The 24,762-nt window shown below is 48.9% G+C and overlaps 1 protein-coding gene across 6 annotated transcripts in view; it reads right to left on the bottom strand.

Annotated features, from left to right (window-relative positions):
• Positions 1-24,762, bottom strand: part of LOC146037266 (discoidin domain-containing receptor 2-like) — an 88,071-nt gene that overhangs the window by 19,246 nt on the left and 44,063 nt on the right. For all 6 annotated transcript variants that reach the window (XM_083161299.1, XM_083161294.1, XM_083161298.1 and 3 more), the window contains 4 exons: positions 5,373-5,516; positions 4,973-5,075; positions 3,019-3,247; positions 1,435-1,579 (listed from right to left, as the gene is read on the bottom strand). In XM_083161299.1, coding sequence (XP_083017425.1) covers positions 1,435-1,579; positions 3,019-3,247; positions 4,973-5,075; positions 5,373-5,454 — 559 coding nt within the window. In that variant the 5' untranslated portion in view covers positions 5,455-5,516. The remainder of the gene's footprint in view (positions 1-1,434; positions 1,580-3,018; positions 3,248-4,972; positions 5,076-5,372; positions 5,517-24,762) is intronic.

The following is a 24,762-nucleotide window of genomic DNA, read 5'->3' on the forward strand; positions in this document are numbered from 1 at the left end:
AAAACATGTCACGTAACAAGCTGGCGGTCACAGAGAACATTCCACTGCTGTCAAGGCAGGTGTGGCGGAAAGAGACATATAGCTCTGTGTTTGCCACACAGCGGGTTGTGTATCCCCTCCACTCCTGACTGCCCTGAAACTCTCCGCCATTCACGTCAGAGCTCTGGAGCCAGTAACGGAACTCCTGCCATTGTGAGGAACTGTATGGACCAGGAACCAGTGCGCTATATGGAACACTGTATTCATATATAACAATATAGATGGTCTGGGCTGTGTCACACATATGAATAATATAAATAAGTGGTCAGGAAAAGGTTAAACATACCAAAATAAATAAATACATAAACATAATAGAACCAGTACTGCACTTTCTCAGCTCACATTCTCCCACCTCATGGTAAGGCTCCTGTCTCTTATTCATGGCAGCTGCTCTCTGGTCCAGTGCACTGATTGAGGACTCAGAGCCGCACAGCAAATTTGGTAGAAGAAGCTGCTTGATGTGATGGACGCTCTAGTAATCATATTATATACCATTGCTATTGTTGTCATAATTTGAGCCAGTTGCCAAGGTTTCTGGGCAACTAGACCGCTCCCCCAGTTAATAATAATAATAAAACTATTATTTGCCTATGACTAAATAATAGATTTTAGGGAGTATGGGTAAAAACCGGACCAGGAAAAGACCCTGGACTGGACATCAAAATCTGCAGTCCGGAGCTTGTAGCGTCCGGTCTGGGGGGTGTCCCGTCCTGGGGGTGTCCTGTCGGGTGGGCTTCACGTGACAGCTGTTACCAGGGAGAGGAGGAGGCGGAGAATAAAGCCTCCCTGTATGGTCAGGGCATATAGCAAAAACCAGAACGGTCCGGACTACAGGGGGAGGCTGTAATCTCCCCTTACCCATGTCCCTGGTGATAGTAATCACAGGCTCCCCCCCCGGACAGCACAACCTTATACAGGACACGCCCCGGAACAGACACTCCAGAAGCTCCGGATTGCAGATTTAGATGTCCGGTCCAGAGTTTGGTCCGGGTTTTACAAAGTTCCGTTTTTAGGTGAATGGTCTAGACCCTTGATGGCTAACCTTGACACTCCAGCTGTTGTTGAACTACACATTCCAGCATGCTCTGCATCAGATTTAGCTTGGCCAAATAGCAAAACTGAAGCAGAGCATGCTGGGATGTGTAGTTCAACAACAGCTGGAATGTAAAGGTTAGCCATCAAGGGTCTAGAGAGTGACCTCCTGCCAATGCTTTGCTAGTGTTTGAGCTGTGGAACCTGGCAATTGTATATATCTTTCTATCTTTTTATACCACTAGTGGAAGCTGAGGAGGTGACTACTGATGACCGGGTCTTATTGTACATTATACTTATTGATAACACTATAGAATGACCGGACGCATGTAACCAGCAGCAAAGCATCATGGAGCTGCTTACCGTACACACAGCCGTACAGCTCCACCCTCATACAGACCGTCACCGGAACCTTAGTGACCGGGATGACTCGGATGTGGCTGGCGATGATTGGTGGCCTCAGGTCAGTTAGGACCACATCATACGCGTCCATGTTCCCTTTAATAACCTGCCGGCATAAAGTATAGGGAACCGTCAGAGAGACAAAGAGATCATCAAGTGTCTCAGACATTTTGGGGGAAATTTACTAAAGGAAATTTGTAAAAAATAGGTGTATTTGTATCCAGAAATACACTTATTTTTGACATTTACTATCCCGAAAATACGGCAATTCGTATTCGTATTGATAGCACATCTATTCGACTACGAATTTCCGTATTTTCGGGATAGTAAATGTCAAAAATAAGTGTATTTCTGGATACAAATACACCTATTTTTTTTACAAATTTCATTTAGTAAATTTCCCCCTATCTATCTATCTATCTATCTCAGGCAATACAGTATATCTACTGATACGTCCGTCTGTCACTTTGTCATTAAATTGCTCTTTGTAACACTTTAGCTAATTATTTGGACTCTCCGCACGGCCCAGTTTTCTTCTGCAATCAGCAAATGAATTAGTGGAAGGAAAAACAAACATTTTGATTAGGGATCTCAGATGTCTGGTTAGTCAGGACGGACAAGGTCAGCGTCTCCTGGCTCTGTGGGTACAATCAGAAGTTATGCCAAGGATAAGCGGCCAGTCACCCGTCACTCTGCCGCACTGACGGTTCAGGGCCTTTCTGCGGTTATGGCAATTGCACGGGATGTCGGATCATTTGTTCTTTGTGTTTGTCCTAGATTTTATTTCCGGGCCTACGTAATGGAGTCCTGTACTGGCCATGGTGTGCGTTAGGGAAGAATGACTTGTACTTGTATGGGAAGATAGGATTGTGCCTTTGTGTAATCTACGAAGTACACGGCGGTCGCAGGTCTTACTCAGCTGGGAGGGGAGTCACAATTATTTGTCCATATGGCTTTCAAATTACACTCTACAATATGGCTTCCATGGCTTTCATCCTATATGTCAATGGCTGTAATATTATGGCTTCATGGTAAGGCCATTGGTTCCATTGTACAGGTCAATGGCGTTTATCTTATGGCTTCCATGGTATGGTCATTGGTTCCATCCTATATATCAATTACTTTGATCTTATGGCTTCCATGGTATGGCCATTGATTCCTTCCTATAGGTTAATGGTTTTCATCTTATGGCATCCATGGTATGGTCATTGGTTCCATCCTAGAGGTCAAAGGCTTTCATCTTATGACTTCTATGCTATGGCCACTGGCTTTCATCCTATAGGTCAATGGTTCCCAACTCCGGTCCTCAACTATCCCCGACAGTTCATATTTTACAGGTCACCTGTGGATTTTGTTAAATGTGACAGTTGGCGATACACAGTGCACCGGCTGTGTGACTTGGAAAACCTGAACTGTTAGGGGTACTTGAGGACCGAGGTTGGGAGCCACTGCTGTAGGTCAATGGATTTCATCTTATACCTATCTATCTATTGACAAAACACACTGTAGGAAAAGTTCTTGCGGACAAAGGAGAAGTCCTCTTACCGGATCTCCCTTGTGGTCTTTCCATGAGAGCCACCGTTCTCCATTCCTGCTGTAGTCCACTCGGTAAGACCTGGCAAACTCTTTCCCTGTGGCGCGAGCATGGCGTCCTTGAGTTCCAATCAGGGTGATGAAGTTCAGCTTGTGGAGATGGATCTGCAGGTACTGTACATCCTCCGGTTGCAGTAGGCCAGCAGGACACCAGGCACCGTCACCTTCCTCTCTCTGCAGCCTGTTGGAAAGTAAGGAAGGCGATAACATCGGGATACGGTGGCCGGCCGGGAACATCATCTGTTACTGCAATACAATGTTGTGTAGGGTTTACTCTGTATGATTCTTGCCCATCCCGCCGTGAACTTACGTTCATCATCAGGTTTGTTGGAATGGCCCAGGTCAGCTGCTAAGAGGCACGAGCATTCCCAGAGGGTTTGGCCATGCCTCCCCGTGTTTGGCCACACCTCCCCATATTTGGCCACACCTCCCCAGATCCTGGGCATAAGTTTGCCAGCTGTTGTCATGAATATCCCTTTAGTGTATATGCCCCATAATGACAGTTGCTCTTATAACACAGATTTACCAATGACTGATATTCTTATCACTTGTTGCATATGATAAGTGGAGCAGCCAATCAGCTTCCGTCATTTTTCAAATATCCTATTTTCAGACAGCAATGACAGTAAATGTGGATTCAATTACATTTCTGTCTATTTTTCAATAAATCATTGTTAGATTCTATCCAGCAGACCCACAAGTATATACTGTATATACCGATGCCCAGCTACAGTCTAGGACGGTTATTAGTAGATGAAAATGGTTTCCATATTAGATGTAATAAAATACAAAACCTCCCGACTCGTTGTTCTTTTCTCCTTTACAAACCCAATAATGTTGCTGCCAGGCTAATGGGTTACGGGGGAAGATGCATTTAGGGGAGGTCCTTCAGATTTACTGTCTCCCCCACGCATTTGCACGAGGGAGAAATGTTTTCCTTATGCACATGCACATTTCCGCGCATGTGCATACGCTGGGTGTGAGCGGGCACGGGGTACTGCTAGTTCGCCATCTGCGGCTACTGTACATCCTATCCATCTTCCCCACATGCAGTTACTCATGACATCGCTGCCTGCACTGGTGCAGCTAATGTTCTGCACTGGTACAGCTGCGTTCTACACTGGTCCATCTAGCGCTCTGCACTGGTACAGCTAATGTTCTGCACTGGTCCAGCTAAAGTTCTACACTGATACAGCTGCGTTCTACACTGGTCCATCTAGCGCTCTGCACTGGTACAGCTAATGTTCTGCACTGGTCCAGCTAAAGTTCTACACTGATACAGCTGCGTTCTACACTGGTCCATCTAGCGCTCTGCACTGGTACAGCTAATGTTCTGCACTGGTCCAGCTAAAGTTCTACACTGATACAGCTGCGTTCTGCACTGGTTCAGCTAACGTTCTACACTGGTCCATCTAGCGCTCTGCACTGGTACAGCTAACATTCTGCACTGATACAGCTAGCATTGTGCACTGATCCAGCTAATGCTCTGCACTGGTACAGCTTACGTTCTGCACTGGTCTAGCTAGCGTTCTGCACTGGTCCAGCTAGCGCTCTGCAGTGATACAGCTTACGTTCTGCAATGATCCAGCTAGCCTTCTGCACTGGTCCAGCTAACGCTCTGCACTGGTACAGCTAACGTTCTGCACTGGTGCAGCTAAGGTTCCATTTTCCACCTGTGGCTGTGCAGGTCTGAAAACCTGGATCGGAGCCGTGTGCCTGAGAGCCCACCCGTCTCTCCCCCCAAACACATCTCAGAGACCCATCCTGGCTTTGCAGTGGACCAGGTTCTGTTACCTGGCTGTAAATCACTTGTTCTGAGGCTGGACAGCTCCTTCTTAACCCTTTATAGGTCAGTTGTGACCAGAGAAATATAACACATACAGTATATATATATTTTATATCATACCTTGCATACTGGGGTCCTGTTGAGTCATACCATTGGCTGGAAGCAGTGATGTCCTCATCGCGTATCGTCTTGTCATGCATCCCCAGGGCATAGCGACACATTGCTGAAGGCAGAAGAGTACAGAGACATCACAGGGTGGACATCATCACACCAGCCATGTATACACAGCACTACACGTCTCAGCGCTACATGTCCTTCCTGCTACGGGCAGACACAGACGTCCTCTGTGGTTCTCCAACAATTTTGTAGAGCTACACTCCCCAGAGGGCAGGCTGGGATTTGTAGTTCAGCTACAACTGGAGAGCCACAACATTCGTCCTCAGCTATAGAGCTGACAAAGTGTCCCTATACAGTAACAGACTGCTACACAGGCATCATACACCCCAGGGAGAGTTCTCACCAGGTTCAATCCCTGTGGCGGAGCGTCCGGTCAGAAGAGACAGCAGCAGGAGGCGGAGATACATCATGTGGAACCCAGGCATATACAGGCTCCGCTGGGTTCCCAGATCTACTCTTCTCAGCTGAGGGCTTGTCAGCTACATTTCTGTAATGAGAGATGTCACAAGAGAGGTCACAAAGCAATTAACTGCAAGCAGAGAAAAGTGAATTCTGTGCAGAAACAGCATTGTAATGACAAAGATGAGTCTGCCCTGGTTGTTACAGATAGCCACATAAAGGATTGTTAGTATATTGATTCAGGTACAACAAGACATTTCAGTTGCAATGAAGAGTGCTTCACCAAGCTGCGGAGGGTTATAAGCACCGCTATAAGCAGTATTGCCCTTATGCTCAGAGCTGTAACTAGGGGTGGCGAGTGCAATATGAGGAATAGAAGAGAAACAATGGCACCTTATCTAAACAGTGAGCCCTGCAGCCTCTGACCAACAAGAATAATTTAATTAATTCATATAATACATTACTGGTCAAATATATCAACATCTTTTTAAAAAATTACATATATCAAAAATGCAGAAGAAATGCCTCCATTTTCATTGTTGTATCTCCTCCCTAATGTCAGCTGCACTTTATCAAAGTGAGGTGGTGTAGAAAGACTGAGAAAGCATAATATTAGCTTGTAAAGAAACAGATAAAACAATATTGAGACACAATATGGTGTAGGCCTTAAATTTTCAGGATGCAAACTGCTTTGAGACCACAAGGTGGCAGCAAATCCTTACAGGAAATATATATGTGAAGACTTGCCACATTTATCATATTATATATTATTGGCAATAAAAAGATAACCAGGACATATCTTAATTATTTTACGTCACTCATTTCAATGCTGACTCTTAGTACACATTGGTGTTTATTAACGCTGCCCTCTTTAAGGTCATAGGAGGTTACGTATAGGTTTACCCCATAAAAACAGCATAATGCAGGATTAACATGGCACAAAAATTAAACAAAGCCCCTGGTTAACATCAGTGTACCCCAGAATATATTTCATATATAATACGCTAAGGGCAAATTCACGTTTGCTATATCTCCCTCACAGTGCTAGTTGGAAATGTGAAACTCATATTACCTTACTCGTATACAACGTAATATACGAGAAAACTTTTTTCCATATAAAATTAAATTAGATCCAAACAACCCCCCCCCTACACACACATCCCCCCATAGCCTACAATTATTTATTTAAAAATCCAACAAAAAATGTTTTTCCTTTCGTATTCCAAAAGGAAAATGACAATTAATTCTGAATAGACAACCGCAAGCCTAGATAGATAATGATTTACTGTATGTACTGTCTGTCATTGGGGTAAATATGCAAACAGCCAATCGCAGGTGACTCCATGTTGTAAAGATCTGTCCACTAGTAGTCCCAAAGCTTTGCAGCTGACGCGTTTCATTGTAGGTTATCCCACAGTCAGATGAAGTTGTTTCCTGTACACAACAAAACGCATCGGGAGCACTACTCTGGGGCAACTACTGGACGGATCTATATTACATACTCGGTTTAGTGAGCATACTGCTACAATGACCTACACTAAGTTGTGCCCTGAATCATTAAGCTTCCTTTGAAGTTTTGGAGGAAGTAACATTTGAATTCTATTGGTTTAGATCAGTGGTCGCCAACCCGTCGCTCGCGAGCTACCGGTAGCTCGCGGCAGCGATCCGGGTGGCTCGACCACTCTGCCCCTGCCAGCTGCCCGCCACTCCATTATCCAGCCTCCCTCCCGCCCGCCCCTCCGTTACCCGAAGCTCGGCCTCCCTTCTCCCTGTCTGCTCTGAGGGGAGGAGAGCGCATCCTGCGTCTCTCCTACCCCTCACTGTGCATTCCTTTGACTGTGCCGTCTGCGAATCAGAACTCGCGGGCCAGCAGCCAATCAGGAGCCGGCCTGCGAGTTTTGATTGACGGACGGCCCAGTCACAAGGAAGTGAGGGGAAGGAGAGACGCTCGGTGCTCTCCTCTCCTCAGAAGGGAATCATCATCAGCAGCAGCGGCGGCGGCGACGACGACACCGGCACACAGACAGCAGCGGCACTGCAGGGGGACAGCAGCACTGCAGGGGGACACCAGGCTGTCCTCTCCCCGGCAGCAGCAGCAACAATGGTGAGTCTGCTGGTGCTGGGAAACTGGCATTGTGGGGGCATACTTGTTCCTGGCACTGTGGGGGCATACTTGTTCATGGCACTGTGGGGGCATACTTGTTCATGGCACTGTGGGGGCATACATGTTCCTGGCACTGTGGGGGCATACTTGTTCATGGCACTGTGGGGGCATACATGTTCCTGGCACTGTGGGGGCATACTTGTTCCTGGCACTGTGAGGGCATACTTGTTCCCTGCACTGTGGGGGCATACTTGTTCCTGGCACTGTGGGGGCATACATGTTCCTGGCACTGTGGGGGCATACCTGGCACTGTGGGGTATATGTGTATCTGGCACTATTGTGGGCATATGTGTATCACATCCCCATTTTCATTGGCTGCACCCCATGTGGCATGTGGCTACACCCGCTCACAGTACCGCCAGAATATTTATGCAGAATGGCACCACAATCGGGTGGGCATTGTTTAGCTGGCAGTGCTGGGGGGCATTGTGTTTATGGCATTACTGTGGGTATTGGGGGCATTGTGTAACAGGCATGGTTGATGGCATGTGTATATATGGCACAGCATCTATTTAGAGGCCGGGGGCAGGGCCAGCAGTTCTCAGAGCGCTGCCCATGCCCCCATAGCAGATAAAATGTGGGATGGGGCCTTGCAGGAGTGCCATGATAGTAGGTCATACCCCCTAATTTCGAGCGCGTGCCTTCGACACACGCAGGTGTACCTTTTCCTCTGTCTCCAGTGTTGGGAGGTATGTTTGCGACATATTGGACATTGCAGTGTGTGGCATATTGTGTCTGGGGCATTGTGGTATGCGGCATAATGTGTCAGGGCCATTACAGTGTGTGGCATAATGTGTAAAGGGCATTTTTTGATTATTATGCAGATTTCTTGTTTTTAGAAATTTTTAGTAGCTCTTCAGGTGGTTTATTTTGTCTCGAGTAGCTCCCGCCCCAAAAAAGGTTGGAGACCACTGGTTTAGATGCTGAGAAAATAAGCATGGCGGGTCATTAGAAGACACCATGATACATGGCAACCTTTAGATTTTATTCACCATACTACAGTGTGGTGGGGAAATATCAGCAGAGTGAACCTACATTTTAGAACTAATCCTCCCAGATATTTAACAGCTATCCATAGTACCGTAGCTGAGGGTCCCGGGATCAGATACAAAGTGAATCATCATTCATCTTTTCCAACCTTTGTTATTGAGAAATTAATGCACCCCCATCCCCCCCCCCCACACACACACACACACTTGTTTTTCTCCAGATTTCAATGTTTGGAGGGTTAAAATTCCTGGAAAGATCTCGTGAGTGGCCATAATTGAAAACATATGTAATCTTCTGTATACACAGGCCCTGGCTCATCCCTTTGTATTAGTGCGGTCGGTCCTGTTACTTTATATGTGACGGACACAGTGACGGAGACGGGGGGGGGGCTTGCGAACGCCGAGGGCATGTAAAGCCGGTCTTCATAACAATACTTATCAGAGTGATCGCGGAGTGAGGACTGATGATACATTTATATCAGGCAAATTTTAGTCCTTTGTTTAGGCCAGTTACACATTAGATGTAGACCCAGCGGGACATCGGGAGCGACAGGACCCGGCGCTCTCTACACATGGGTGTCCTGAACAACAACTAAACCTCTTGACTATGCTTGCCAGGTGTACATAATAAAGCGTCCAGTGAGTTTCTACCTCATCTATCCATTCATCTATCTTTCCATTCATCTATCCATCCTTATATTACTTCAATAAGACAAACTTAGAAAAGTACATGAATGAACAAAGGCAAAATATAGAAATCATCCATTACATAATCTTATTTAAAGTCACCAGTCACAAGAGAAGTTCTCAGACTCCGAGACAAAGTCGTTTATTTCCTTGAGATAATATCAGTCTGATAATTTGTGACAGCGGACTGATAATAAGGACGAGGCCTGGTTCCCCTATGCGGACAGTGCGGACAGTGCCGGGTCCTGTCGCTCCCGATGTCCCGCTGGGTCTACATCTAATGTGTAACTGGCCTAAACAAAGGACTAAAATAATACTGGCCCCTCACAGGGAACCCAGACTTGCTAACCCATGTGGGCCATTCTCCACTGGTGTGTTGGGTTATACTAGGTCAGAAATGCATGGAATTAAGACTCTCTCTGCAGCAGACAGCTAGCAGACTTTGTATATTATAATTTTACATTTGTATATCTTGTCTTATCCTTGATACCCTGCAGGCGACGGTGACCAGTGACTTATTAGCAGATCCCTATTGCAGACGTCTCCCTCTTAGCTCCAAGAGACCTACCGTTTTTACCCACGATATTGCTGTTTCAGCACCCTGCACCCCTTGCCGTATCCATCTATCTCAGGCTGGTGAGCTGCCCCAACCAGGATGAGGTCCTCTCATGAGGAGAATAAGTGCAAGACCATATATAATGTATAAACCATATATGCAGAAATATGAGTGATTATCTAGACAGGATTATACCTTTCAGCAGTGAACATTTGTTTGTGTACAAGTAGATGATAAAGACACAGCACCAGCCATGCTTCAAAATCGAATACTAGAGTTTGTCTTGTTAGTTGCGGTATTAAAGGCAAACCCTGCAAAGTTTACAACAAATACAAATAGAGAAAAGCTATTACAGTTTCAGGAACTTGTACACTGTGAATCAAATGCTGAGACAACTGCGATAAAAGCAAAGAGCGAGAAGTGCAGAGAATTTAAGTTCAAGTGTTATAACTGTCACAAGATAAGTTACCAAGCAATTAGCTGCAGAGAAAAGTGAATTCTGTGCAGAAACAGTATTGTAATGAGAAATATGAGTTTGCCCTGGTTGTTACAGATAGCCACAGAAAGGATTGTTAGTATATTGATTCAGGTGCAATAAGACATTTCAGTTGCAATGAAGAGTGCTTCACCAAGCTGTGCGTGATCCTATCAGGGATAGGAGTCACAGTCATTGGAACTCTGGCATAGAATATTTGGTCACCTCCGACCTATGGCAGTGTTCAAAAGCTGCAGAATGGAATATAATAACGCATAAAAACCTGTGTGTGAGAGTCACATATGTTAAAAAGGAAGTTTCTTGTAATTCATGTAATTAAATTATTACTTATATGTCCAGCGACACACATTTGCACTGCAAGTCCAGCGTTTGTGTCACTGGAGATCATATTCTCACATCATCAGAGAATCAGTTATTGGGCAGCATGGTCTGTGAGTACACATCTTGCAGTGCATCTGTTCCTGGAATCACGGTCACTGTTTCCAGCAGTCTCCAGGAGAGTGGACATAACCCATCCATGATGGCATGGATCTGGGTTAGATACATGCACAGGATGTCCTGCTGGCTCTGCTTTGTATTTCTCGTTCAGTTTATGTCACATGCAAGTGATTAGTGAAGGGCCGTGCATGACGCAGATTGCTAGAGAGAGAAAACACGATGCCATCTCGCATTTGGATGATGGTTTTGGCATAACGAGGAGGGAAATAAACTGGGTGAAACTTGATATATGCCATAAATCTGGGTGTAAACGGGAGCTTTATAATGTAAACTTACAGCAGAGCTTATTACGAAGAGAAGCAAAACAATGGCCACAAAAGGAGACGTTAATGAATTTTCCAGTCAACTCAAATGCTGTAAGGACAGGAGTAATACCTGCCACTAGTCTCCCAGCTGGACGGGAGTGATACCTGTCGCCAGTCTCCCAGCTGGACGGGAGTGATACCTGTCGCTTATCTCCCAGCTGGAAGGGAGTGATACCTGCCGCTTATCTCCCAGCTGGAAGGGAGTGATACCTGCCGCTAGTCTCTCAGCTGGAAGGGAGTGATACCTGCCGCTTATCTCCCAGCTGGATGGGAGTGATACCTGCCGCTAGTCTCCCAGCTGGAGGGGAGTAATACCTGCCGCTAGTCTCCCAGCTGGACGGGAGTGATACCTGCCCTGCTGCTAGTCTCCCAGCTGGATGAGAGTGATACCTGCCGCTAGTCTCCCAGCTGGAGGGGAGTAATACCTGCCGCTATTCTCCCAGGTGGATGGGAGTGATACCTGCCGCTAGTCTCCCAGCTGGAGGGGAGTAATACCTGCCGCTAGTCTCCCAGCTGGACGGGAGTGATACCTGCCGCTAGTCTCCCAGCTGGAGGGGAGTAATACCTGCCTCTAGTCTCCCAGCTGGACGGGAGTGATACCTGCCGCTAGTCTCCCAGCTGGACGGGAGTGATACCTGCCGCTAGTCTCCCAGCTGGAAGGGAGTAATACCTGCCGCTAGTCTCCCAGGTGGATGGGAGTGATACCTGCCGCTAGTCTCCCAGCTGGACGGGAGTGATACCTGCCGCTAGTCTCCCAGCTGAAAGGGAGTGATACCTGCCGCTAGTCTCCCAGCTGGACGGGAGTGATACCTGCCGCTACTCTCCCAGGTGGATGGGAGTGATACCTGCCGCTATTCTCCCAGCTGAAAGGGAGTGATACCTGCCGCTAGTCTCCCAGCTGAAAGGGAGTGATACCTGTCGCTGGTCTCTCAGCTGGAAGGGAGTAATACCTGCCGCTAGTCTCCCAGGTGGATGGGAGTGATACCTGCCGCTAGTCTCCCAGCTGGACGGGAGTGATACCTGCCGCTAGTCTCCCAGGTGGACGGGAGTGATACCTGCCGCTATTCTCCCAGCTGAAAGGGAGTGATACCTGCCGCTAGTCTCCCAGCTGAAAGGGAGTGATACCTGCCGCTAGTCTCTCAGCTGGAAGAGAGTGATAACTGTCGCTGGTCTCTCAGCTGGAGGGGAGTGATACCTGCTGCTAGTCTCCCAGCTGGATGGGAGTGATACCTGCCGCTAGTCTCCCAGCTGGACGGGAGTGATACCTGCCGCTAGTCTCCCAGCTGGATGGGAGTGATACCTGCCGCTAGTCTCCCAGCTGGACGGGAGTGATACCTGCTGCTAGTCCTTCAGCTGGAAGGGAGTAATACCTGCCGCTAGTCTCCCAGCTGGACGGGAGTGATACCTGCCGCTAGTCTCCCAGCTGGATAGGAGTAATACCTGCCGCTAGTCTCCCAGCTGGATAGGAGTGATACCTGCCGCTAGTCTCCCAGCTGGATAGGAGTGATACCTGCCGCTAATCTCCCAGCTGGACGGGAGTGATACCTGCTGCTAGTCTCCCAGCTGGACGGGAGTGATACCTGCCGCTAGTCTCCCAGCTGGACGGGAGTGATACCTGCCGCTAGTCTCCCAGCTGGACGGGAGTGATACCTGCCGCTAGTCTCCCAGCTGGACGGGAGTAATACCTGCCGCTAGTCTCCCAGCTGGATAGGAGTGATACCTGCCGCTATTCTCCCAGCTGGACGGGAGTGATACCTGCCGCTAGTCTCCCAGCTGGACGGGAGTGATACCTGCCGCTAGTCTCCCAGCTGGACGGGAGTGATACCTGCCGCTAGTCTCCCAGCTGGATAGGAGTGATACCTGCCGCTAGTCTCCCAGCTGGATAGGAGTGATACCTGCCGCTAATCTCCCAGCTGGACGGGAGTGATACCTGCTGCTAGTCTCCCAGCTGGATGGGAGTGATACCTGCCGCTAGTCTCCCAGCTGGACGGGAGTGATACCTGCCGCTAGTCTCCCAGCTGGATAGGAGTGATACCTGCCGCTATTCTCCCAGCTAGACGGGAGTGATACCTGCCGCTAGTCTCCCAGCTGGAAGGGAGTGATACCTGCCGCTAGTCTCCCAGCTGGACGGGAGTGATACCTGCCGCTAGTCTCCCAGCTGGACAGGAGTGATACCTGCCGCTAGTCTCCCAGCTGGACAGGAGTGATACCTGCCGCTAGTCTCCCAGCTGGACAGGAGTGATACCTGCCGCTAGTCTCCCAGCTGGACAGGAGTGATACCTGCCGCTAGTCTCCCAGCTGGACGGGAGTAATACCTGCCGCTAGTCTCCCAGCTGGACGGGAGTGATACCTGCCGCTAGTCTCCCAGCTGGATAGGAGTAATACCTGCCGCTAGTCTCCCAGGTGGATGGGAGTGATACCTGCCGCTAGTCTCCCAGCTGGACGGGAGTGATACCTGCAGCATCTCCCAGCTGGACGGGAGTGATACCTGCCGCTAGTCTCCCAGGTGGATGGGAGTGATACCTGCCGCTATTCTCCCAGCTAGATGGGAGTGATACCTGCCGCTAGTCTCCCAGCTGAAAGAGAGTGATAACTGTCGCTAGTCTCCCAGCTGGACGGGAGTGATACCTGCTGCTAGTCCTTCAGCTGGAAGGGAGTAATACCTGCCGCTAGTCTCCCAGCTGGACGGGAGTGATACCTGCCGCTAGTCTCCCAGCTGGATAGGAGTAATACCTGCCGCTAGTCTCCCAGCTGGATAGGAGTGATACCTGCCGCTAGTCTCCCAGCTGGATAGGAGTGATACCTGCCGCTAATCTCCCAGCTGGACGGGAGTGATACCTGCCGCTATTCTCCCAGCTAGACGGGAGTGATACCTGCTGCTAGTCTCCCAGCTGGACGGGAGTGATACCTGCCACTAGTCTCCCAGCTGGACGGGAGTGATACCTGCCGCTAGTCTCCCAGCTGGACGGGAGTAATACCTGCCGCTAGTCTCCCAGCTGGACGGGAGTGATACCTGCCGCTAGTCTCCCAGCTGGACGGGAGTGATACCTGCCGCTAGTCTCCCAGCTGGATAGGAGTGATACCTGCCGCTATTCTCCCAGCTAGACGGGAGTGATACCTGCCGCTAGTCTCCCAGCTGGAAGGGAGTGATACCTGCCGCTAGTCTCCCAGCTGGACAGGAGTGATACCTGCCTCTAGTCTCCCAGCTGGACAGGAGTGATACCTGCCGCTAGTCTCCCAGCTGGATAGGAGTGATACCTGCTGCTAGTCTCCCAGCTGGACAGGAGTGATACCTGCTGCTAGTCTCCCAGCTGGACAGGAGTGATACCTGCCGCTAGTCTCCCAGCTGGATAGGAGTGATACCTGCTGCTAGTCTCCCAGCTGGACAGGAGTGATACCTGCCGCTAGTCTCCCAGCTAGACAGGAGTGATACCTGCCGCTAGTCTCCCAGCTGGATAGGAGTGATACCTGCTGCTAGTCTCCCAGCTGGACAGGAGTGATACCTGCCGCTAGTCTCCCAGCTGGACGGGAGTGATTCCTGGTGCTAGTCTCCCAGCTGGAAGGGAGTGATACCTGCCGCTAGTCTCCCAGCTGGACAGGAGTGATATCATTACCTGCCGCTAGTCTCCCAGCTGGACGGGAGTGATATCATTACCTGCCGCTAGTCTCCCAGCTGGACGGGAGTGATATCATTACCTGCCGCTAGTCTCCCAGGTGGACGGGAGTGATACCTGCAGATACTGTAGTCTCCCAGCTGGATAGGAGTGATACCTGCCGCTAGTCTCCCAGCTGGATGGGAGTGATATCAATACCTGCTAACCGTGATGGCCAACCCTTGCGATAGAAGCTTAAATGGGCAAACTCAGAGGTTCCGGGTTACAGGGTTCACAGTGTCTAGCTAGACAGTCAATAGGTCAACATTAACAAAAAGGTCAACTTGCACTAAGTCAACACTAGCAAAATGTCGACATGGAAATGTGTTTAGTGCTTAGAGTGTGCTCCTGTATTTTGTACCATGCAAACCTTTATAGTAGTTATGGCCAACTGCTGTATATATCATCTGTCAGACACAGGAGAAGTCGAGATTTATTCAGCAGCGACCTACTATTGTATTGTATTCCAGGATAACCCATCTCTGCAAAAGGGGGAGGTGAGCAGGTCATCTGCTGCTGGCGGAGGTGACGCTGCTCTAGCACAACTCCACCTCCCCCTACAGGGCGGATAAATAAATGCACTGGCCAGGCTGTAATGTCTGCTGGGAGAACAGCTGTGGTGTAATAGGACTCGCTGAATAAAATCATAATGGTTTAGCAGCACCAGGAGCAAGATTAGCTACTTGCTGAGGTTTTACGCCTCACATTCCGGAGTGCTTCCCCCAGCAATACTAATTACATTAGGAAAAGGTGGGATTGGAGATTGGGCGCCTGGTAACCCAGCGTTACATAGTATGGAGACCCTAGTACGGAAGCAGAACTATGATTGAGATGTTCTCTCCCACCGAAGCAAAGTAGGACGGTTATGGTTTAAAATGTCGACAGCCAATATGTCGACGCCAATGGTCAACACAAAATGGTCGACCTACACACACACAAAAAAAAAACCAAATGTAGCATTCAAAAATATAGGAGCAATTGTTCCAGTATCCCAGCTGAAGATATCGGAGGTAAGGAGGTAAGGTTCATGATCATGGAGTTTAATATTTCATAAGATGGCGGCTCTCTGGCCAATTCTACCACTCTACCATTACAAGCCTAACTCCGCCCCTAAAGCCCCAACCCTGGCTCTTATTGGCCTGCAGCTTAGCAAACACTGAAACTGGGGTGACCATCGAGTGCAAAACCATCAATGGTTCACTTTGAACTGGTTTTGCACCATTGAGGTTATTCATAAATGGTACTTTGCTGGCGACCATTATGCAGCTCGTTTCCCTTGACCATTATCATCGCCATTTTGTCCAGTTCAGAGTCGCACTTGTGACTCAGGCTGAGGCACAAAAATGCTGCAAGATTGAGACTTTATGGGTGGCTGAACAGTATGGCTTGGCTCTCCTAGCTTCCAAGCTCAACATCAGCCTGTTCGGTGCTAAAAGCCTCCACAATCTTAACAAAGCTGTGCTGTGGTCGGCCATATTGTTGCAGCCTATAGGACACAAGGGCTGCTGGGACAATTCTCCATGATGAAATATCCTGAAAGCGATGCAGTCGTACCAAATAAATCAATAAATTTGTTTGTCTGGCTGCCCTCTTCAATGTGTCCGATGGTTACGTTAAACATTATGCACCAGTCACATCAATCCTTGCTCGGCTGTAAATGGGAAACATTTGTCAAAGCTATTCATTAGTTCAAAATGGCTGCTTCCACAGAGCGTATGTGAGCTGTCCACAGGAAATACTTTAAATGGCTATGTCCGCCTATGTTTTCCCTGTCAGCCTAGACTAAATGACCCGGCTGTATTCGGTGTACTCCAGGTTCCTGTTACATTGCATGTAAGACGAGGCAAACGCTGCACAAGTGATCTCGGCCCATATGTTAAACTCTTGTAAATCTTTTTACGACGGACGTTCCCAGCATATAGGAAAGTGTCACCACCAGGAAACATGTTACGCCACATGTTTTGCCCTCTGCTGGTTGGGGAATGGTGGTGGGTGCTCAGCATGGAGGGTGGTGGCTTTGACAAAAAATTTGACCATTTTAAACCTGTCTATTAATCTCTAAGTCTATTCCTCATAGGGGCCTCCAACACTGCGACCATACTTCAAGCAAATTGGAGCCTCCTGAACTGGACAAATGTGTTTAAATTTAGAAAACGTTTTAATAATTTACGCTTTGCTTAAAATGGTTTAGGCCCAAATAATGACCTCTGCCTATGTGTCTTATTGGTTCATAGAGAATAAGAGGATGACTGGGACCCCATAAGGTCCTAGGAAAGATACTGGTTCGGGCGGTGTGATATATCAACATGGTCTGAATCTCGACACTGTTGAGATGTTCAACATAGCAATGGTGATAATTTCACCCTAACCGAAGCCTAACCCTGATCCAAATCGCAGCCTAACCCTGAAGCTGATCTTAACCACAGTCTAACCTGATACTGACCTTAACCGCAGCCTAACCTGATACTGACCTTAACCGCAGCCTAACCTGATACTGACCTTAACCGCAGCCTAACCTGATACTGACCTTAACCGCAGCCTAACCTGATACTGACCTTAACCGCTGCCTAATCGGATACTGACCTTAACCGCAGCCTAACCTGATACTGACCTTAACCGCAGCCTAACCTGATACTGACCTTAACCGCAGCCTAACCTGATACTGACCTTAACCGCAGCCTAACCTGATACTGACCTTAACCGCAGCCTAACCTGATACTGACCTTAACCGCAGCCTAACCTGATACTGACCTTAACCGCAGCCTAACCTGATACTGACCTTAACCGCAGCCTAACCTGATACTGACCTTAACCGCAGCCTAATCTGATACTGACCTTAACCGCAGCCTAACCTGATACTGACCTTAACCGCAGCCTAACCTGATACTGACCTTAACCGCAGCCTAATCTGATACTGACCTTAACCGCAGCCTAACCTGATGCTGACCTTAACAGCAGCCTAACCTGATACTGACCTTAACAGCAGCCTAACCTGATACTGACCTTAACCGAAGCCTAACCTGATGCTGACCTTAACCGCAGCCTAACCTGATACTGACCTTAACCGAAGCCTAACGTGATGCTGACCTTCACCGAAGCCTAACCTGATGCTGACCTTAACCGAAGCCTAACCTGATCCTGACCTTAACCACAGCCTAACCTAATACTGACCTTAACCGCAGCCTAACCTGATGCTGACCTTAACCGCAGCCTAACCTGATGCTGACCTTAACTGCAGCCTAACCTGATGCTGACCTTAACTGCAGCCTAACCTAATACTGACCTTAACCGCAGCCTAACCTGATGCTGACCTTAACAGCAGCCTAACCTGATGCTGACCTTAACTGCAGCCTAACCTAATGCTGACCTTAACCACAGCCTAACCTAATACTGACCTTAACCGCAGCCTAACCTGATGCTGACCTTAACCGCAGCCTAACCTGATCCTGACCTTAACCACAGCCTAACCTGATGCTGACCTTAACCGCAGCCTAACCTGATACTGACCTTAACCGAAGCCTAACCTGATGCTGACCTTAACCGAAGCCTAACCTAATACTGACCTTAACCGCAGCCTAACCTGATGCTGACCTTAACCGAAGCCTAACCTGATGCTGACCTTAACCACAGCCTAACCTGATACTGACCTTAACAGCAGCCTAACCTGATACTGACCTTAACAGCAGCCTAACCTGATACCGACCTTAACCGAAGCCTAACCTGATACTGACCTTAACCACAGCCTAACCTAATACTGACCTTAACCGAAGCCTAACCTGATACTGACCTTAACCGAAGCCAAACCTGATGCTGACCTTAACTGCAGCCTAACCTGATACTGACCTTAACCACAGCCTAACCTGATACTGACCTTAACCGCAGCCTAACCTGATGCTGACCTTAACTGCAGCCTAACCTGATACTGACCTTAACCACAGCCTATCCTGATGCTGACCTTAACCACAGCCTAACCTGATGCTGACCTTAACCACAGCCTAACCTGATTCTGACCTTAACCGCAGCCTAACCTGATGCTGACCTTAACCACAGCCTAACCTGATGCTGACCTTAACCACAGCCTAACCTGATGCTGACCTTAACCGCAGCCTAACCTGATGCTGACCTTAACCGCAGCCTAACCTGATGCTGACCTTAACCACAGCCTAACCTGATGCTGACCTTAACCACAGCCTAACCTGATGCTGACCTTAACCACAGCCTAACCTGATGCTGACCTTAACCACAACCTAATTAACACTGACCAGAGCCTAACCCTAACGGGCCTTAAACCAATTGTTGTCTGGTCCCCAAAATGGTTCCATAACAATACATTCTCTGAATATAAATATACAGAGAGCTCTGTATATAAATATGATTGCTCTGTATGTGTCCTGATACAATCACCAGGTCCACAGCCGCGAATTAGCAGGAAGCCCGATTTTCGATAAACTATGAATGTGTATAGGCCGCAATGCGCATGAGCAAGCTTTAAAATCATGCTACTATTTCTATATACACGTTTGTAAGGCGATTGACAGGAAGTAGGAGTCAGGGGGCGGGGTTACCGGCCATGTCATGGGAGTGCCAAGAAAAAACCCTGGGGGTGTCTGGGAAAACACGGGTGAGCCCAGAAAAATGCATGCCACTTTGGGAGGGCGGAGTCTATCTGATCGCTAGCAGCTGCCTAATCATAGCCGTGCAATCCGGTCTGATGTGTATATTACTAGAATTCCCAGTGACACCAGTGGTAAATGTGGCTGTCAGTGACGACTGGGGGTGTAGGTTCCCAGCCCCCCGCAGTTCTGGTACAGTAAGGCCTGGAAGGGGTTAGCTGGTGATCACAGAGCCTGTAGCAGATTATTACCATCTGTCTACCTTGGAGTGAGATGTGTAACAGGCTGCGGAGCAGATGATTGCATTAAACCAAATATTCACACAGAGACAGTGTGAGAAAGTGAGATTGGCAATGTCAGGGGAGCTGCGGGAACAGGGGGTAAGTCCTATCACATGGAATAATACAGCCGCGTTTGACAGTGACTCCAATTTAGGCTAATTTCATTTGACACCGTTTGTTTTATGCTTAATATGGGGCTACAGCCCTGGGACGTTGGTGGGGAGCAGCCAAACACTGCAGCTTCCTGCGTACATGTATTACAGTATGTACCTGGAGCGCCGGTGATGTCAACTGCTAGGAATCTGATGTTTATGATCGATGCGAAACGCGCGTCGTCAGAGCACTCTAACCCGCCCACTGCACATGGCAAATGGGCAGCAGGTGATAAGCTGGCCCACTGTTTTGGGGGTCTGAGATAGCCCCCAGAAATTTGTAACTCTCTATCTGATAGGAGGCTCTCCCACTCTTCCAGGTGTCCGGGAGTGCCAGCAGAGACTCAGGAGCATCCCGGATGTTGTGGGAGATTTGGAATGTATATTGCACACATAAGAAGGGGGCATGGTCACAGTTCAAGGGGTTGTGAACAGTGCTTTCGAGGCACCCCAGGAAAGCCGCGGCACTCGTTCGCTGCAGCTATGCAGTACAGTGGTGAAACATATGCACCTCCTAAACTTCCAACTCAATCAGGACATAAAGACTGAGCGCCCAAATCAGTGTTGCCCATCTATATTATGTATTTACAACATACTTTCTTACTCTGCCGGGGCATCCTGGGGACTCCTTAATTTTTGGAGTAGGTCTTCCAACGGTGGCACAGTGGTTAGTATGGCTGGTTTACAGTGCTGAGGTCAGTGGCGTAGCTAGAATTTTTTCTCCCCCCTGCCAAAAAATAAAATCTGGCGCCCCACACTGGCTGAGCTGACAGGCGACCCAGGCAGCAGTGAGCGCTGAGCTGGTCCCGCTCCGTGCATATCTCCGCTTCGCTCATTATATATGTACAGCGATCACTGCTGCCTGGGTCGCCTGTCAGTTTAGCCAGCAGCGCCCAACACAGACCCCGCTGGCGCCGCTCCTCCAAGCCACCGCGGGGTCTGCCACATATGTAGCTACGCCGCTGGCTGAGGTTATGGATTCTATTCAGAATAAGGCTAGAGCATGTACCAGCATAGCATAATCACATCCGAAAACTTTCAGCGCCGAATGCCCACAAGGCTACAACGCACAACAGATTCACCGGCTCCGCAGCAGCATCAACAGTGGCCCTGGAAACTATGTTACGTTGGCAGCCAAGACAGACCTGCACACAGCGGCAGGTTATACACGGGGCGACAGAGGCAGTCACCCCAGGGGCCCCAACACCGTTCCCCCCCCCTCCCCTTGCACCTGGCCAGCGTGGGGATCCGGGCAGCGGGGTCCATGCAGTGCTGGGGAGGCAGCGGGGTCCCTGCGGCGGATGGGAAGTCAGCGGCGGGGTCCCTGGACAGATGGGAACTAGTAGCGCTACTAGTTCCCATCTGCCAAAGGGACCCCACTGCTGACTGCCCATCCGCTGCAGGGACCCCGCTGCCTCCCCAGTTCTGCATGGACCCCGCTGCCCGGAGGGGCGCTGCCTACGTCCAGCGGGGGCCGACCTGCCTCCGTTCGGGGGGGGGCGACCGACCCGCCTCCATCGGGGAGGGGGGTTGACTGTCTCCGTCCCAGGCCCCCACAGACCTTAATCAAGCCCTGCCTGCACACGATGGCAATGCCACATCAATTACACAGACAGCGTAACGCTAACCTCACAATTTATTTCTGTATTAAACCCCTGTAATTGAAAGCAACACACTGCAACGCAAATTTTCCAGGTCGGAACATATAAAGCATAATATTCATGAAGCAGTCGTTGAAGTGAGAGAGAAAAAACAATGAAAACCAATACCACCCCCCCTTTTATTTCGGTCTAACAGAAATATAAATAAATGGGTTCTACAATGAAATTCCTGTTTCAGGGTTGTACCTAGCTTCCATTACGGTGTAACATGAATGGTGTATACATGAATCTGGGCAGTACGGATGATGTAATGGTTACATTACTGCCTCACAGCGCTGAGGTCATGGGTTCCATTCCCACCATGACCCTAACTGTGCAGAGTTTGTATGTTCTCCCTGTACTTGCGTGGGTTTCCTCCGGGTACTCCAGTTTCCTCCAACAATCCAAAAATATACTGGTAGGCTAATTGGCTCCCTAGAATGTCTGTGTGTGCGTGTACATGTGGTAGGGAATATAGATTGTAAGCTCCACTGGGACAGGGACTGATGTGAATGTTCAAATATTGTCTGTAAAGCGCTGCGGAATATGTATGCGCTATATAAATAACTGGTAATAAATAAATACGTCAGACAAAATGGCGGCCATAATTCAGACATGGCGCACTGTTGAGTATTGTAAAGAAAGTGGCTATTTTTTACGGCTGGATAACAGATTAGAATAGCTACGCCACCTTCAGTCTGTACGAAGATTGTGTCACTCATGAATTAATGAGTTACGGGAAGGATATAGGGGAAAAGTTGAGTCACATCTGCGGTTTTGGTCTTAGTAATTAATCGCATGATTTTCAGGCCTGGTTTTAAAAAACAATTCCCCCAACATGGTGGAAGGAACGTATGAAGAAGTGTCTCCTCCTGTAACCGTACATCTGTGGCTGTTTTCGTCTGCTCTATTCACACTGGTTCGCTTCCCTGGGCGTCGCATAGGGGAGCGATGTTGTGCATTGCGCATAAACTTGAATGCGCATGTGCAGACATGGCGAATGGATAATTCGCCGGCCTGTTTGCATGTAGCAGTACAGGTGGGGTGTAGAGTGGTGGGTGTAGGGTGGGCTTTTCCATGGTAATGCAGCCGTGACGTGGGTGCGGGCAGCTGACGTCAGCGATGACAGTGACAGAGAGTAACAGATTTGTGAGCGTTGTAGAAATCATTTCATGGTCCAATTGTAAAGCGCAACGGAATAAGCTGCGCTATAGAAGAAACTGTAAATAATAAATGGTCGATGACCATCGAACGATTTCGTCCCTTCACGCATTTTGTTTATGCAAAATATCCATTCGCATGCATACGGGGAAACTCAGCGTGCGAGGAGGGGTGGAGCGTGCAGCTTTGTGAGTCAACCAGAAGGGCCTATATGTGATGTCACAAACATATGTGATGTCATGTGGCAGCAGGATGGACGCCGAATAAGGTTTTCCCAAAGGGAGATATGTATCAAGCCTTGCCTACTTTTCAGGAAGGTGCTGGGGACTCCTGATTGTGGTAGTCCCCCACCTCCCACCAAAGAGTAGTCAAAACTACTACACCCACCCGGCAAAAATGGGGTGAAAGTCACTGAAATTACAGCAACAGGCATAGGGGGTGGGGAGGAGTGATATGAATTACTGCATTTAGCCCCTGCCAAGTAGCCTAATTTCGGGGACGTGGCCTATACTCGTGGCTCTCCCGCGAGGCCACGCCCCCATTTTGTCGCTATGGGGGCATGACCCAGAGGCTCTGTGAGCCCCTAGCCATGCCCCCAGCCCCCTGGCTGCGGGAACAGACGCTGTGCGCATGCGCACAGCGTTTATTCCCCGCTGCTTAGCAGCCGACAGGGGTGACTCCCAACAGCCCCCCCTCAACAGGGGACACTGCCGGCCGCGGGAGGGACAGCGGGACAGGCCCTGATAATCGGGACTGTCCCTCTGAAATCGGGACTGTTGGGAGGTATGCAAGAGGACAGTGCAATTTAGTGCAAGAGGACAGTGCAATTTAGTGGAAGAGGACAGTGTAATTTAGTGGAAGAGGACAGTGTAATTTAGTGGAAGAGGATAGTACAACTTAGTGGAAGAGGATAGTACAACTTAGTGCAAGAGGATGTACAATTTAGTGTAACTCATGTTACATGCATCTAAAAACATATTCAAAATACCACTTTATCCCACACAAGCCACTACTAGATCTCTTATCCATGCACTCATTATATCCCGCATTGATTATTGCAATAGTCTACTAACTGGTCTTCCCAAGAACAGACTCTCACCACTGCAATCCATTCTAAATGCTGCTGCTAGGCTGATCTTCCTAGCAAGACGCTCATCGTCTGCTGATCCGCTCTGCCAGTCCCTCCATTGGTTGCCTGTATCTTATCGTATTCAATATAAAACACTACTCGCATATAAAGCTATTAACCATACTGCACCAGCTAATATCTCTTTACTTATCACAAAATATATCCCATCTCGACCACTCCGCTCTGCACAAGATCTGCGTCTCTCTTCTGCACGGATCACTAGCTCCCATTCACTATTACAGGACTCTCCACTAGCCTCTAAACTTTCAAGCGTTCCCTAAAAACTCACCTCTTCAGGCAAGCCTATCATATTTAGGTACCACAGGCATAACCCTCTGAGGCACTTATGTATTATATAGCTTCCCTTCTGGACTTGTAACGTGGTGGGACTGCTATGCTATTACTGGTGCCTGTCCTTGTGTTTCCCTCCTATGTCCCTATAGATTGTAAGCTTGCAGCTGGGCTCTCCTACCCCCAAGTCTGTCTGTTATCCAGTTTGTTTTATCTCTGTTTACAATTGTAAAGTGCAACGGAATCTGCTGCGCTATATAAAAGGCCCCCATACACTAGCCGATTTTGGTCAGATTTAGGCCAGATCAGTCGGATCTGGCCTAAATCGGACCAAAATCGGCTAGTTTTGATGTCCCCTCAGATCCGATGCGCGGTCCCGTGCGCATCGGATCTGCGTCGGGTGGTCGGACCTGCTGCACGTCCGACCACCCGACTTGGGACCTAGTGGGGCGGTGCAGCGGTGGAGGGAGCAGGGGGGGCTGGGGACGCTGCGAGGGACACAGGAGGCATAGAGCCGGGCGGGGGGGAGCCGGGAGCTGTCAGCACTGAATAAAAAAAAAAAAGCCCATACAATGAATGGGTGGCCTGTGATTGGCTGAGCGCTCTCTCAGCCAGTCAGCAATTGGCTGAGAGAGCACTCAGCCAATCACAGGCTGCCCATTCATTGTATACAGTAGGCTTTTTTTCTAGCACTGACAGCTCCCGGCTCCCTCTGCCCA

Source organism: Crinia signifera, chromosome 9 (genome assembly GCF_055691185.1).
Source record: "Crinia signifera chromosome 9, ASM5569118v1, whole genome shotgun sequence".
Lineage (NCBI taxonomy): Eukaryota > Metazoa > Chordata > Amphibia > Anura > Myobatrachidae > Crinia > Crinia signifera.